The sequence below is a fragment of the Ailuropoda melanoleuca genome, chromosome 5, assembly GCF_002007445.2.
Source record: "Ailuropoda melanoleuca isolate Jingjing chromosome 5, ASM200744v2, whole genome shotgun sequence".
Classification (NCBI taxonomy): domain Eukaryota; kingdom Metazoa; phylum Chordata; class Mammalia; order Carnivora; family Ursidae; genus Ailuropoda; species Ailuropoda melanoleuca.
In genome coordinates, this window is record NC_048222.1 from 34,538,944 (window position 1) to 34,555,466 (window position 16,523).

A 16,523-nucleotide genomic window follows, 5' to 3' on the forward strand; every position below is an offset into this window, starting at 1 on the left:
TGGACCCAGTAGTCCTCAACTGTGGCAGTACTTCCCCAGGGTGCGGGGCATTTGGAAACATATGGGGGTGTTCTTTGGTTCTCAGACTGGCTGCTTGGGGGACACTAACTGGTATTAGTTGTTGGAAACCAGGAATACTAACCATCCTGAAGGGCACTCTTGCTTAACAAGGAAATTGCCATACTCCAAATGGAAGCCATAAAGGCCTTTGTTAATTAAAGGGCACAATTAAATTTCTATGTGTTCCTTAATTCAAATTAAGTTCCTGTCTGTCCCCTCTGGTTCTGTCCCATTGGTACAGACTATTTTATTGCACTGGGTCTTAAGGGAGACAGGATGGGTCCTTTTGAAGTGGAGTTGGGGAGTGGATGGGGTGAAAAATGAGAGAGATTGACTTTGAAGTTTGACATGGGGACAGTATGAGAACCCTGGTGAAGGCAAAGCAATAGTCCTTGACTGGGTGATTTTACCCCCAGGGGACATTTGGCTAAGCCTGGAGACATTTTTGTTGTCACGACTTGAAAGGTGGGGGCTGCTACTGGTATCTAGTGGGTGGAGATCAGAAATGCCGTTGAACCTTCTGCCTCTCACAGATCAGCCTCCCACAACCAAGGATAATCTAGCGCCAGATATCAATAGTGCCAAAATTGAGAAAGCCTGATATAATGTGATGGGACTCCAGGCTGGCCTCCCTGAGGAAGGGACATGGGATTATATAAAGTAGGAGAGTGTTGGCCTTCAGACAGGTGGCTTCTTTTTGGTTTTGCCTTGGCCTCACCTGAATGAAGCTTTCAGATTTAGTTCACTGGGGAGTTGAAGGGGCTAACCCTCAAACAAGGACATCATAGAATTAATATCTACTTTCTCTATCCCCCATCCTATCTAGGCATTTAGACTTCTTCGAGATGGTCCGGAATGAGGATGACCTGGAGCTAGCCAGGAGGTTTGACATGGTAAGAAGCCTACAGGGATGGGGCAACTGCAGTGGGGTCCCAGGTGGCCCCACTGCCTCTTCTCCAGATCCCGTGGTGTGGTAGGTCCAGTGTTGGCTGGTTTCCCTGGTGAGTGGCCCTATAACCAGGTCCTACTTCTGCAGACTGGCAGTGTGTTGGCTCTGTGGGGGCCTCAGCTGGCAGGCCTTACCTGGTAGTGCATCTCCTCTGCTGGGAGATCGTAGCCCCCAAAGGAAAGAGAGCCATCTCTCACACATGATTAGTGTCAAATGGCTCTCCTGAGCTGCTCTCTTCCTGCCTTCCAGCAATTTCCTGAGTGCCCTCTCCTGTTACTAACCAGATCATGCTTCGCAAACAGGATTGTCTTTTCATTCCAGCCTCAATAACTCTGAAAATACACAATTCTTCTGCTTAAATATTGTATTATAAAATCTCTATTCAAATAGAAACCTACTTCTGGTGGTGTTGCAGTCACCGAGCACCATCCCATTATATTGTCACAGAAGCCCTGGATTTATAGTAAGGAGATTGAGATTAGCTTGCCTGTGGTCACACAGTGAAAGAGTAGATCGGGGGTTTAAACCCAGGTTGTGTGGAACTATGCTACGTGGTCCTTGAATCATCTATGCCCTTGTCCCCTTCCCTTAGTTTGAATCAGTAGTTCTCAACCAGGAGTGACTTTGCTTCCTCCTTCCCCTGTAGACAATTTGCAATGCCTGGAGACATTTTTTGTTGTCACAACTGGTGCAGGGAGAATGCCACTGGCATCTGATAGATATGGACCAAGGATGCTGTCCACAGGACAGCTCCCCATGACAAAGAATGGTCTGGTCCAAGACCCCAGTAGTGCTGAGATTTAGAAATCCTGCTTCACACGATTAGGACATATCCTTCCTCCTTTTCTCTGTACCTCTCTTTTTAAGCCTGGGCCAGAAGCAGAAGAAGGAACGTCATCTGGGGGAATGGGGCTCAGTGGATAGAAGTAGGGTTTTCTCCCCTTTTCTTTCATGGTTTGCCCCCTCTCCATCCACTGTGCCCTCCACTCCCTCAGGTCCACATCGACACCAAGAGTGCTTCCCAGATGTTTGAACTGATCCACAAGAAGCTAAAGCACACCGAGGCCTACCCCTGCTTACTGTCTGTCCTACACCACTGCCTGCAGATGCCCTGTGAGTAGCCCACACTTGCCACTTCCTCACCCAGCTGAGACTTGGCCTGGGGCAGGTTGAGACAAGGTGTCAGGACTTCCCTGGATTGGTGAGTCTGACTGGGTCTCCCTCTGCCTCTGTCTCCAGGAGCCCTGGCCACAGGACTCAGGCCCTTGTTCTTCCCTATCTCTTTTGGGTCAGGACTTCCAATGTCATCCAAGGGTGACACCCAAGCTGGGGACTTAGCCCTGAAGAATGCTAATGTCCTGGCCTACCAAGCAGTAGCGTGGTCACTGAAAAGCCAAAGAGCTCTGGCTGTCAGCTTATGACAGGGGAGTGATCAGTCCTCTTGGGAAGCTCCAAAAAAGAAGCTTTATGTTTGGGGTAATAGCACAGATGTAGACTGAGCACACCTTTTTTCAAGGTTTTATCAACTCTTCCATCTAGGCCTTATGGGCTCCACTTTAACACACTTGCCCCTGCCTCTCTTTGCAAATATCAGAAGTCAGTATCCAAGCTTAGCAGATGCTAAGCTCTTAAGATCCAGGTGTGCACAGTGACCGAATAAATTACATATAATCACTAATAGCCACCCCAACATACAATTTGAAATGAGCTGTAACTGTATCATTTGGTATTTAAGCTCTTAACAAAATTGAATATTTGGAAGATTAGTATGGCCAGCCATCACGGTCAATCTAGACTCTCTAGTGGTGGTGATGGTGACATTGGTATTCATGGTGATGGTGGTAATAACTACAGTTTACTATGTACCAACTCTGGGCCATGCATGATGTAAGACCCTTGGGCACAGTGTCTCTAAACCTCAAAATGACTTAAGGATTGTGCATTATTACATCGATTTATGGTGGGTGAACTTGAGGCTGGATGAGTCTGTACATATGAAGGAATTTTTGTTTCTTTGGGGTCACAGCCTTAGATGAAACATATCCTACTTCTATGAGCCAGTGACCTGGCTTTAACCTGTTTTCCTGGGTGAAAGGTAAATGGAAAACTATGCCATGTTGCAATGCCTGTGTCAGTGAAATGATGTTGGAAAGGAAAACGGACACAGTGACCTACACCAGGAAGCTATCAGTTCTCCAAAGCTCAGTCCAGAGATCTTCATGGAAGACCTAGGAAGTCCCTGAGAAACCCGACTTCTCTTCTCTCAAGTCCTTGTGTGCGGTGCTCCATGGGCAATGTCAACAGGTCTCTTCTGCCTCAAAATGGGGTTTTGCAGACATGACCTTCCACCTTGTAAGCGTTGTGGTTTGGCTTTGAGGTCAGCACCGTGCTGGTTGACCTCGTGTGGTGGTCAGTGGAGACAAAGTACTTGGGACCAAGAACTGAGGAAGAGGGGCTTGTGGCTAGCACATGAAAAGAAAGTCCATGTCCCACCAAACCATGGTTACAGAGGATGGGAGTGGGACCCCATGAGGTCAGGCACTACACACAAGCTTTTGCCTTCACAGTTCAGGGTCACCTTCACTGAGAAATCTGCCTGGATTCCATTAGCACTTCTCCAACCCATTCTGACTCTCTCTTAGTGCATACCTGTAATGAGTTTCCATTCATCTTTCACTATAGAACAACAGCATAGATAATCCTAAAACCTTTTCTTTTTTTAAATTTCCCTGGAGACTTCATTATTTAGCAGGTAATATTTTGGAGCATATTTACTTTCTGAAAGGCGATTTTTTTAAGATAATGGAAAAGGCAATTTGCATTCCCAAGGCATAGGCTACTCAGGGTACCTAGAAGGAAGAAAGGCAGCCAGGAAGCACTTCGGGGAGTAGAGAAACGTGTCTAGAGGATTGACACATAGAAAGTCAGTTGCGATCACCAAGAAGTGACCTCACTGGTGAGTCTCCGTCATTGGCGGCAGCATCAGCAGCGTCATTGCCTCCCGCATCACGCTGGGCGCTTGCCAAGGGAGGAAGAGGGCATGTTGCACCAGCTGGGGCCCTGGCAGTGACTCTAGGGCAGGGCCCCAGGGGGTTCAAGGGCTCACTAAACTTATGATGCCTGTTGTCCTCACAGACAAGCGAAACGGTGGCTACTTCCAGCAGTGGCAGCTCCTGGACCGCATCCTTCAGCAGATTGTCCTCCAGGACGAGAGGGGTGTGGACCCTGACCTGGCTCCCTTGGAGAACTTCAACGTCAAGAACATCGTCAACATGTGAGCAGTGGCCAGCTCTTACCCGCCTTCCTCCTCTTTCCCTGTCTGTCTCCTGCGTGGACCCTCGCCAGTGAAACCTCTGTTCCCTCTTATAAACTGGATGCCTCCAAATGCACCTTAAGTAATGTGTCCAATAGAGTCCTCTGTGATAATGGAAATGTTCCATATCTGCCCTATTCAAATGCGGCTTCTGAACACTTGACATGTGGATAGTATAACTAAGGAACTGAATTTAAAATTGTATTTCATTTTAATAAAATTCAGATAGCCATATGACGTGGCTAGTGACTACCATATTGAACAGCACAGGTTTATAGGGGGTGTACTCAGCTTTTTTTAAAAAAAATTATTTACTTATTTGAGAGAGAGAGAGAGAGAACACACAAGCGGGGGGCTGGGAGGAGAGGCAGAGGGAGAAGTAGACTCCCCAGTGAGCAGGGAGTCTGATGTGGGACTCCATCCCAGGATCATGAACTGAGCCGAAGGCAGACGTTTAATGGACTGAGCCACCCAGGTGCCCCTGAACTCAGCTTTTAATGATCCATTGAATGGAGTGGATAGAGGAAGAATTTAAACTTATTAACAACAGTCTGTGTGCTAACCAGTCCTCCAGCTTGATTTTGCAGGACCCATGAGCTAAGAATAGTTTTTGCATTTTAAAAGTGTTTTTAATCTGAAAAACAAACAGAGGGCTTCGGAGGGGAGGGGGTGGGGGAATGGGATAGACTGGTGATGGGTAGTAAGGAGGGCACGTATTGCATGGTGCACTGGGTGTTATACGCAACTAATGAATCATGGAACTTTACATCAAAAACCAGGGATGTAGTGTATGGTGACTAACATAATACAATAAAAAAAGTTTTAAAAAATAAAAAGTAAAAACAAATGAGAATATGTGACAGAAACTGTACCTTGTATATGAAACCCAAAATATTTATTCTAACCCTTTAGAGTAAGTTTGCTGATCACTGAAATAGAGCATGGCAATTTAATTAAGGCTGTTAGATAAAGATGTCAGAGCCTAAGGTCTTCTGGCTTATCCTTGACCCTGTGTACTGAGAAACACAGAGAACCAAGTTTAAAGTCGCATCAACTAGTAATCAGATGTTATGCTAACACACTAATTTTTAATTTTAAACTTTTAATTAACTTTATTTTTTTTGAGTTTTAGTTTTAATTTCAGTTAGTTAACACAGAGTGTTACTTTAGTTTCAGGTGTGCAGTGTCGTGATTCAGCAGTTCCATACATCACCCGGTGCCCATCAGGACAAGTGCACTCCTTAATCCCCATCACCTACTCCATCCATCCCTCTGTCCCCTCCCCTCTGGCAGTTTCTCCTCTATAGTTAAGAGTCTGTTTCTTGATTTGTCCCTTTCTCACTCTCTTTTTTCCCTTTGCTCATTTGATTTGTTTCTTAAATTCCATCTATGAGTGAAATCATATGGTATTTGTCTTTCTCTGACTTCTTTTACTTAGCATTATACTCTGTAGCTCCAGCCATGTCATTGCATATGGCAAGATTTCATCCTTCTTATAACTGCATAATGGTCCATCGTTTAAATATACCACATTTTCTTTATCCAATCACCAATTGAAGGACACTTGGGCTGCTTCCATATCTTGGCTTTTGTAAATAATGCTGCTATAAATGAAAGTCTGATCCAGTTGCCCTTTGAGGAGATAAATTGGCCCTCAAGGATTCATGGTGTCACTTTCCAAAGCCAGATAGAAAATGATTTTTGAACTATTTGTGCTACTGTTTTCATTTGCAGAAGTAGTTGGGTATTGATGTACTTGATCCTATCTGGTATGTGGACAAGTGCAACTAGCAAAGTAATCAAATGTAACTTTATTTCTGATTTTTATTTTTGTTTTCTACCAATTCTTTAGACTATTTAGTGGGGAAGCTTTTCCTCTGCCAGAGGATGAAAATGCCTCAGGTCCAATGAAGTTTTTGCTTCTTCTTGGGCAATGGAAGTCCTAAGATCATTTTAAGCCACCAACATAGTCTTAAATCTGCAACTAGAAGGACTAGTCCCAGATGTGAACCATGTGAATTCTAGATTTGATTTAGTCTTAAATCTCTCTCTTCCCTGGACTGGGGCTGGAAGGTGCAGTGGGAAGGGCATATGTGATGATTGGCTTTCCTTCTCTGTTCTGTTTTTCTTCTAACACATTCTACAAACATACCCCCTTCTATTAGCTAACCAGTTTTTAACCCCCTATCAGAGGCAGTGCAGGGGCAGGAAGGAGAAGTGGAAAAGACCTTACTTGATCAGGTAACTTAGTAAACAGGCTTCTTCCTATTCTCTGGGCTTGGCACATGAGTAAAGACATGAATTATTTCTGGGATCTTCTGAAGCTCTTTGCTGCATGCCTCTCGCTATAAGACCCTGGTCAGTGGCCATTCAAGGCCTTTTTACCCCCTGGGACTGGTTGGTACCATCCCTTCCATCAACTCCTGATTCACTAGCAATCTAGCACACAATGGCACAATGTTCAAGTGTCCAATTTTCTGCTAGGTGGACATTTTGGACAGGACTTAAAATGGCATCAGCCCGATTTCTCCATGATGCTTACATCCAGTCCATGAGAAACCCTCATGCAAACTCTGTGCCAATAAACAACACCACTCTTCTGGTTAATGTTTCTTCACTCTTTGGACCTGCCTGGCCCCAAGTTGGACCCCAGTCCACCATGCCTCCCTCTTAACTTCAGGGAATGTGGGTCAGAACTCTCTGAATGGGTCCAAAGAAGCCAGTGGATGATGGTGAAGGAGGTAGCATCTCCAAGAATGGCAGCATTGGCTCTCTCCAAAGAACACTCTTCACAAATTATGTCCCCTTCCATACTCTGACCCCTCTTTATATCCTTGATCTGATTGAAGAGGCCAAGATCCATGGATCTAACTCTTCCACGTTTTCAGAGTTACAAAAGCAAGCAAGCAAACAAAAAACCCAATTATTGGGATCTTACTTTGGGATTTCATTTCTATTACACTTTGGTGTCTAGGTAATAGCTTAATCCCCATTACAAGAGTTTGACATGAGTGAGGACTTCCTGTGATTTAGATACATCCCCTCTTTACCCTCAACATATTCATTCTGCATTGCTGAGGTGGGCAATTTCTCTTGCTCTTACACATTGGTCTTTGGAAGCCTGTACCATGGTAGGGCCAACATTTTGATCTCTCTCGGTACAAAAAACTTATTTTTACAAAGGAGTACAAGTCATCAGCCAACTAAAGGAACCCTGAGATTTAGTCCTAGTTCTACCATTAGTTAAGCTGTTGTCTTCATCTCCGGTCTCAAGAGCTTCAACTATACCACAAGGGGTTGAATCATAAGTTATGTAAGGATCTTTTCGGTTTTCACAGTCCACAGACACATGAGAACTGGGCAGGGCTGGGGACCTGGAGAGACATCTAGAGAGTCAAAATCCTAGCCTCCTTGATGTGGCTGAACAGATTGGAGATCACAGAAGCAATGTGGGGAAAAGGGGAAGATATGTCTTCTGGGAAGTTATGAACCAATAATCAACAGACCCTTCCCTGTACTCCCCACCAGGCTCATCAATGAGAATGAAGTGAAACAGTGGCGAGACCAGGCAGAGAAGTTCCGGAAAGGTAAGGGGCTCTGCCTAAAGCCACTGCATGCTCCGCATAACCCCTCCCCTGCCCAGTCCAGGACCCATTAGAGGTAGAGAGACACATATTCACATTGTCTCTTCCCATTTTCTCTTCTATCCCGCCCCCATCCCAGAACACATGGAACTGGTGAGCAAGCTGGAGAGGAAGGAGCGAGAATGTGAGACAAAGACATTAGAGAAGGAAGAGATGATGCGGACACTGAACAAGATGAAGGACAAACTGGCCCGAGAGTCCCAGGAGCTGCGCCAGGCTCGAGGACAAGTGGCAGAGCTGGTAGCCCAACTCAGTGAAATCTCAGTATGTGGACATCCTCCTCTCTTTACATATTGAGCTGAGACCTTCAGAATAAGGTGGGGAGAACAGGTGTGGGGAAGGGCTAAGGACCCCAGGATGAAGGAGAAGTTAGAGGAAGACCTCAGGCCAGGATAGAGGGGAACTCTGAGGCTGTAAGAGTGTCTACCTTTGTGTTAACTAGAAAAACAATGTTCTTTCCCCTGGGTGACACTGTCCCAGGAAGCACACCTGGGAAAACAGAATGCACGTATCATTCTGTCCCCTGCCCCTGTGCAGGTGGATGCCCTTGCGCAGGCAGTAGCCTACACAGCTATATGTGACATTCCTGCTATTGCATTGTGATAGCTATGGCTTTGTCCAGTGTTACGTATGTGTGTTTTACCTAGGTGTAGTGTCTGTGGTTGTGTCTATGTGTATGTTGGATGTTTGGGATACAGAGAGGAAATGGGGGGCAAATTGTGTGTGCGAGGTGAGAGCAGGATTGGGGTTCTAGTGTAGATGAAGAATAAGAATAAGGAAAGGAATAGTGTGGTGGGGACCTGAAAAGCATCATTGCTGATGGCTTTATCTTTGTGATTTTTCTGTCTTCCCACAGACAGGACCTGTATCTTCCCCACCTCCCCCTGGGGGCCCACTTACCTTGTGTTCCTCAATGACAACCAATGACCTGCCTCCACCTCCACCCCCTCTCCCATTTGCCTGCTGTCCCCCACCTCCACCACCTCTTCCACCTGGTGGGCCTCCCACTCCCCCTGGTGCCCCACCGTGCTTTGGCATGGGCCTGCCTCTCCCTCCAGACCCCTGCCCTACCAGTGACATCCCACTCAGGAAGAAGTGTGTCCCCCAGCCTTCCCATCCACTGAAGTCCTTCAACTGGGTCAAGCTGAATGAGGTGAGTAACAAAGAAAAGATCAGTGGGTCCATTCTCCTATAGCCAGTGCTAGTCAGCCCCATGGATTGCCTGCCCATTGTTTGTAGATCTGCCCTTCTGGGGTCTTTCTTCGGTGGGAGTAAAGGAGGGCACAGTAGATGCAGAAGATGGGATTGCTGATGCCAGACGCCTCACTGTCCACTGAGAAGAACATCTATACTGGGAAGAGATAGCTTGGCATGTGCTAAGGCCTACATTGGCAAAGCCACCGGCAGATGGAATTTGTATGTGCTGAGGGGTTAATGGAAAGATGTCGATACTAGAGCATGGGCCAAGCAGGGTCACTTTCTAGACAATACAATGGCTGGGATAGAATTTTAAGGATAGGGTCTCTTTGAGGAAAAGGGTGGAAGATATAGGCAAAGAACTTGGGCTAAGTTCTAGAAATGGTAAAGATCAGGGCATTGTGTTCAAAGGACTGAAATGATGAGGCCATGGCAGGGGACAGGACAGCACCCTTGCCATGAAGAGTTTGATGTCAAGATGTAGTCATTTTGGCATCCTCCTGAGGGAAGGTAGACACACTGGGTACTTTTCTAGACTGCTCAGCAGTGAGAAAGGCCCTCATGAATATTATCCACTAATAATCACCAATCCCACGTCCACGTGTAGGTGTTGATTCCTCTGTTGAACTCTCATAAGCATGGAGTAGAGATGCCCTGGGTTGCATTAGACTGTTAGTAATTTAAGACCAGTTCCAGCTTGGGCCTAGCCCTGCCTCTGGTTCTGTACTAAATCCTATTAGGACCTGTGGCGAGGTGTAACACAAACATGGTAACTGAGTTCGATTAGCCTAACCCTACACACACTTCAGCAGCAGCCATGCAGATATCATTTTGGAGCTGGGGCTAATGGATGCCCTCTGACTTTGTTGTATGAACCTCTTGGTCTAACTCGTGGGGAATTCATAACTGTACCATTCTATGCGAGCTTAAATGAGCTCAGATGGAGACTCAAGTGGGAAGAAACATGGGATTGTGAAGTAGGTGGCCAGCTATGTGTTAACTGTCTCTCCTAATAGTAGACCAGCTAGCCAGTCAGTCTGAGGGCTGCTTTGTGTAAAGTTTTTGCTGGGGGTCGTGATGGATAATTATAAAAGGTGAGACAAACCATTGCCCTGTAAGAGCTTTGAATCTGACAAATTAGGGATTTTGTTCAAGGAAACACCTATAGATCCTAGGGAGAGATTGAAGGGGAGGTTTTAACCTCCAATTAAACCAGGTTTGACTCTAGTTAACTGTGCAACCTGCATATATCACCCACTTTGTACCTCAGTTTGCTCATCTGTGAGATTTCTAAGATTCCTTCTACCTCTGGTTTTATAATTGAGGTGGAAAGACAAAGCATGAATATAGCCCATGGTCTCCTGGGCCTCTGATAACATCTCCAATCTAAGTTGGTAAAATTTTAGAGCCACCTGTTAGGAGAATTCTGAAGCCACATGGTTGACATTTGTGACAACTGCACTGCACAGCCGCGGCCTGTGGGTCCTTCTCCACGGTTATGAGGCAAGTGGACAAATAGCTCTGCAGAACCAAAGGCCACAGGCTGTGTGGAAATGTTCACTGTTCACTATCAGAAATAATATATATACTTCTTTGTGGTAAAAAAAAAATTATCTCCTGTACTTACAACTTATAACTTAAAGGGTTGTGGTTTTTTGTTTGTTTGTTTGCTTTCTTTTAAAAAAAAATGTTCAAATTTTATTATATTTGACACAAAATGTTACATTATTTTCAAGTGTACAACATAGTAATTTTACAACTCTATATGTTATGCTATGGTAGTATTTCTATTTTTATTTTTTTGAGAAATCTCTATGCTGTCTTCCAAGTGGCTGCACCAGTTTGCATTCCTGCCAACGGCGCACAAGGGTTCCCTTTTCTCCACATCCTCACCAACACTTGTTATTTCTTGTCTTTTTGATTTTAGCCATTCTGACAGGTGTAAGGTGATATCTCATTGTGGTTTTAATTTGTATTTTCCTGATGATGAGTGATGTTGGGCATTTTTTCATATACCTGTTGGCCATCTGTATATAATTATCATATGATTTCTCTCATCTATGGAACGTAAGAACTAGGAAGATCGGTAGGGGAAGAAAGGGATAAAGAAAGGGGGGTAATCAGAAGGGGGAATGAAGCATGAGAGACTATGGACTATGAGAAACAAACTGAGGGCTTCAGAGGGGAGGGGGGTGGGGGAATGGGATAGGCTAGTGATGGGTAGTAAGAAGGATACATATTACATGGTGCACTGGGTGTTATACGTAACTAATGAATCATGGAACTTTACATCAGAAACCAGGGATGTACTGTATGGTGACTAACATAATAAAAAAATTTTAAAAAATAAATAATTAAAAAAAGAAAAATGTCTGGTTAGGTCCTCTGCCTATTTTTTAATTGGATTATTTGGGGGTTTTTTGGTGTTGAGTTGTGTAAGTTCTTTTTATATTTTAGATATTAAGCTTTTACTGAATATAACATTTGCAGATATCTTCTCCCATTCAGTAGGTTGCCTTTTTGCATAATTTAAAATTTTTAAAAGGTAATGAAAAGTTGATTAGGCACCTCAGCAGTTAAGGAAAATAGACAAGGCAGGCAACCACAATATTTGTGGACCTATTAGCCCACTCCCAAGCTTTTAATCATGTGACCAGGAGTTAATTAAACATTCTCTTTAGGTTCCTGATCTATTAAATGGGGGTAATTATGACATATATATCAAAGGATTGTTGTGAGGATTAATTGACATATGAAGTACTTGGGACAGTGCCTGACACAGAAATTCATAATAATATTAGGTGAGTTATTAGTGGTGCAAGCATGTATGCTTTTAAGTGTGTTATCTGACCCAGTCCTTCGACTCAGTAAGCAAGCATCACTGAAACCTGCTTCCGTTCATGTGAAATGAGAAGAGAGTAGTACCCCTCTACTTGCCAACGGTCCCACATAGTGATGAGGTTGGGAGTGCAAGCTAGTGTGCTCTGTTGGACCCCAAGTGCTCAGAGAAACACAACGAAAAGTGTTTCCGGAAAAAGATTTCTCTGGCATATAAAGGGTGTCTCCAGAGGGGCAGAAGCCCCAAGGATCTAGACTGGAGGTAATGGGGTTTTGGCCAGAGTGACGCAAAAATTAAAGTCAGGGATGATTCTACACGGTGGGCACATCGGGGCGACTTAGTAAAGTGTGGGATGTGGAGAATACTAGGAAATGGAGCTCAGCTGGCCCTAGAGCTCGGCCACACCTCCAGAAGGGCTGCATATGGGATGGGGTGACATTTGTCAAGAAGGGTGGGAGAGCTGGGCACTCAGTCTGTTCTCTCAGGGGAAGCTCTCCCCGGTGTTAACCACCCAGCTCTCGCATTCCAGCCCTTTCTTAGCCAGGCCTCACTGGGAGTAAAGAGCAGTGGCAAGATGTGCCTGTTCGGGATTTCCCATGGGCCCCACCTCCACCCCAGGCCTAGACTCAGGTGGCAACCATGGAGAGCTTTTCCCTCCCTGCTTTCCTGATTCAGTTCCCCCTCCCATCTTCTCTCTGCCTCCCACATACGCCATTCCAGGAGCCTGGCTCTTTTCCCCAGTCGCCTTCTCCTACTCCACGCGTGCTCCCGTGTGTGTACACACACACACACACACACACACACACACACACACACACACACAGTGGTTGTTTCTGCCATGAAAAGAATGTGTCTGTGTTGGGTTTGGCCAGTTGCCTGTATCCCTTGCTGCTCTGAGCTTCCCAGCCCGGCATTCCACAAGAGGGTCCCTGGCCTTAGGAAGGCCACAGGAATGTCCCCACCCCTCCTACTCTGGCCTAGCCTTGCCTTTCCAGAGTTTAAGAAAATAAAAGTGAGTGAAAGGTATGTTTCTCTCTCTAAGCCTTGCTGAGGGGGAGATAAAGGGAGGAGGGGGTGGTGGCCTTAGGAAGGTTCCCCCGCTGCCCCCCAAGCAGAGGAAGGTGGGAGGTTCCATTTTAAAGGACAGCAAAGCTTGGAATGAGGCAAGGACTCCTGGGAGGACAGAAGTGAGTACCCTGGGAGGGCTGTGCTCTCTGCCCCCTGGGCCATTGTCAGGGTGCTGTGAGACCATTGGGGTGTTCTCAGCTTTGCTGAAGGAGCCTCTCCACAGGGTGGGGGTTCAGTTCCAGGGTCCCACAGAGAAGTGGGGCAGTGCTTAGGTGGAGAGACCTTGGACTGTAAACTCTTGGGCGCATCCCAACCATCCCAATGCTTGGCCACTTTCCCTGGGTCTGACCAACAGGAAGTTGTGGCAGTCTGCTGGCCTGAGCAGTCACTCTAGGGACCAGGGTGTCCCAGGCTTTGGCATTTGTCCACTTTCTGGGAATCTGGGAAAGTGGGAGGAAGACCCCCTGGGGGAGAAAATGACCATCTCAGATACGGGAAATATAGTGCGCACTGAGGATTTGAGGACCTCAAATATGTGTGGGCACTATTCCTTGCAGTGAATCTAGCCAACCCTGACCTTCAGGAAGTATGCCCTGAGAACACTGGTTTGGTTTTGTTTTTCTGGAAGGAGTTTCATACGCTCTTTTTTTTTTTTCATTGTAAATCTACATTTCTTTTTTTTTTTTCAATTTTTTATTATGTTATGTCACCATACAGTACATCCTTAGTTTTTGATGTAAAGTTCCATGATTCATTGTTTGCGTATAACACCCAGTGCACCATGCAATACGTGCCCTCCTTAATACCCATCACCGGCCAATCCCAATCCCCCACCCCTCTCCCCTCCAAAGCCCTCAGTTTGTTTCCCAGAGTCCATAGTCTCTCATGGTTCATTGCGCCTTCTGTTTACCACCCCCTTCATTCTTCCCTTCCTTCTCCTACCGATCTCCCTGCTATTTCTCCTGTTCCATAAATGAGTGAATCCGTATGATAATTGCCTTTCTCTGCTTGCCTTATTTCACTTAGCATAATCGCCTCCAGTTCCGTCCATGTTGCTTGCAAATGTTGGGTAATCATTCTTTCTGATGGCTGAGTAATATTCCATTGTATATATGGACCACATCTTCTTAATCCATTTTTCTGTTGAAGGGCATCTCGGCTCCTTCCACAATTTAGCTATTGTTGAGATACCACCTTACGCCAGTCAGAATGGCAAAAACTGACAAGGCAAGAAACAACAAATGTTGGAGAGGATATGGAGAAAGGGGAACCCTCTTCCACTGTTGGTGGGAATGCAAGTTGGTACAGCCACTTTGGAAAACAGTGTGGAGGTCCCTGAAAAAGTTAAAAATAGAGCTACCCTATGATCCAGCAATTGCATTACTGGGTATTTACCCCAAAGATATAGACATAGTGAAGAGAAGGGCCGTATGCACCCCAATGTTCATACCCTCTTTCACACTTGCCTATCCATCACTTCTGCCTTCCATTTGATTTCTGGAACACATGTCAATATGGCCCCATGAGAAAGGGAGAACAAGGAGGTTGTCTCTGGCCTCTGCCCTGGAACAGTGTATTGAAGGTTTGGGGAGATGAATTGACCCCTTTCTGAAGGCCTGAAAGCCTGACTATTGTAGTTTGTGCAGCTGCGAACAGGTAGAGTTAGGGAGGCATTGGACCTCTCCATCATGGAGGAGTTGAGTCAAACATTGGGTCTCCTCCCTGCTCTGAATCTTAGGAACGTGTCTCTGGCACCATATGGAATGAGATTGATGACATGCAGGTATTTCAGATTCTGGACCTAGAGGACTTTGAAAAAATGTTTTCAGCTTATCAGAGGCACCAGGTAAGACCCTTCCCTACCCCCATCTTCTTGGGTCTTGACTTCTAGTTTTGACTTTACCTATGCCCCTTGAACCCAATCCTCATCTTCTCCCCTATCCCTCCCTTCCTCCCACATATACTGAATGATTTTATTCCTTATTAGGTACCATGCTTGTTAGATACATAGATCAAAATTAGAGGTATGCAGTGCAGTAGGGAAATATCCTGTTGTATAACAGTTCTGGCACACAATTGTCTGTATTTACACACTGGGTGATGAAATAGTATTTTGTCCATTTCTCTTTCATCTTGGAGCACTGGAGATGGAGTCACAGGCCCTGGCCACTTTTGACCCCTGTTCTCTCTTTGATCCCAGAATCTAGAGACTACACCTAGCAGGCATGATAACTGCTTTCTCCACGATACTATCCCAACACCTCCACGATACTATCCCAACACCTCCACGATACTATCCCAATACCCCCACGAGTCAGTTAGCTAAGGATGTCAATGTTTCCAGGAAGATGGAACTGCTCCAGGTCATGTTAGGGGGTTAAGGTTGGGTCTGGGCCTGGCCAGGGCTGGGAGAGCCCTGGGCTTTGCTCAGCAGACACTGCTTACAAATGGCTGGCCAGTCAGCCTGCTCTTCTAACAGCAGTAGGCGGAGTGGGAGGGTGGCAGAATGCAGGGCATTCCTAAGGCGATGTGGTGAGGATTGCCAAATGTGTTGATTCTCACACCTCGTCCTCATATGAATGTGAGTAGGGAGATGAGTTGGGGCCGAGGAATCTGCACTTTAGCTAGCACATCTTGGGGCCTTCCCCCCAAGTCCAGTTTGAGCATTCCCAGCCTCGAGGGTTTAGAGTGCATTTTCTTTGGCCTCCCTCTGAGGGTTGTTTTCTCTCCATGCTGTGCCACTTTCTCCAGTCCCCTCTGCTGAGCCCAGGGTGCCAGCCCTGAGGACACTGCAAGTACCAGTGAGTGGGGTCTGTGTCTTCCTGGGCCATGGGTAGCAGCTGCATGTTGTGGCTGGGCTCCCCACTGTTTTCTGCCAAGTTCAGACCTGTGGACAATCCTTCCTGGGGGAACATGAGACTCCTCTTAGGAGCCTTGCCAAAGGGACAGAGTTGGGGTGGAGCTCTGACCCCGACTTGGGATTCTAGAAAAATCAGATGGTTATTTAATTTAAATGTAGGTGCTCAAGGTATCTGATTCTTTACCCTAATTCCAGGCCACAATTTTAACCTCTGCCCATATCAGGCTGGCATGACCACAGGTAGCAGCTTTGGCCTAACTGGAGTGGGAAGGAGTTCTTCTAAGCCCTTGGTACTCCTGTGCACCGGTGCTCCCAAGTGGGATGGAAGGAGCATGTGCAAGGGGTGTATCAGGCATGGTCAATCACACACCTCCCCCTTGTTGAAGAGTCTTCCTCTTGGCCAGGTTTCCAGGCCATCCCACCCAGTCTCTGGGCCCTGAGGTAGGGCTAGGAGGGGGACCAGTGGGGAAAGAGGGCCTATGGGGTTTAGAACAAACTGGGTTTGGGGCCTCTCAGTTTGGTGACTGGAGAAGAGTTAAGATGGAAAGTTCTCCTTTGTCCCCTCTTACCTCTTAACCCCCTATTTCAGGGCT

At 46.1% G+C, this 16,523-nt stretch overlaps 1 protein-coding gene across 4 annotated transcripts in view; it reads left to right on the forward strand.

The window, feature by feature from the left end:
- Nucleotides 1-16,523, forward strand: part of DAAM2 (dishevelled associated activator of morphogenesis 2) — a 119,916-nt gene that overhangs the window by 80,433 nt on the left and 22,960 nt on the right. For all 4 annotated transcript variants that reach the window (XR_004625486.1, XM_019808644.2, XM_011235615.3 and 1 more), the window contains exons 9-15: nucleotides 887-953; nucleotides 2,005-2,122; nucleotides 4,145-4,283; nucleotides 7,851-7,909; nucleotides 8,046-8,230; nucleotides 8,823-9,119; nucleotides 14,809-14,916. Coding sequence is in view for 3 of the 4 variants with exons in the window: in XM_019808644.2 (XP_019664203.1) it covers nucleotides 887-953; nucleotides 2,005-2,122; nucleotides 4,145-4,283; nucleotides 7,851-7,909; nucleotides 8,046-8,230; nucleotides 8,823-9,119; nucleotides 14,809-14,916 (973 nt within the window). In the remaining variant the exon portion in view is untranslated. The remainder of the gene's footprint in view (nucleotides 1-886; nucleotides 954-2,004; nucleotides 2,123-4,144; nucleotides 4,284-7,850; nucleotides 7,910-8,045; nucleotides 8,231-8,822; nucleotides 9,120-14,808; nucleotides 14,917-16,523) is intronic.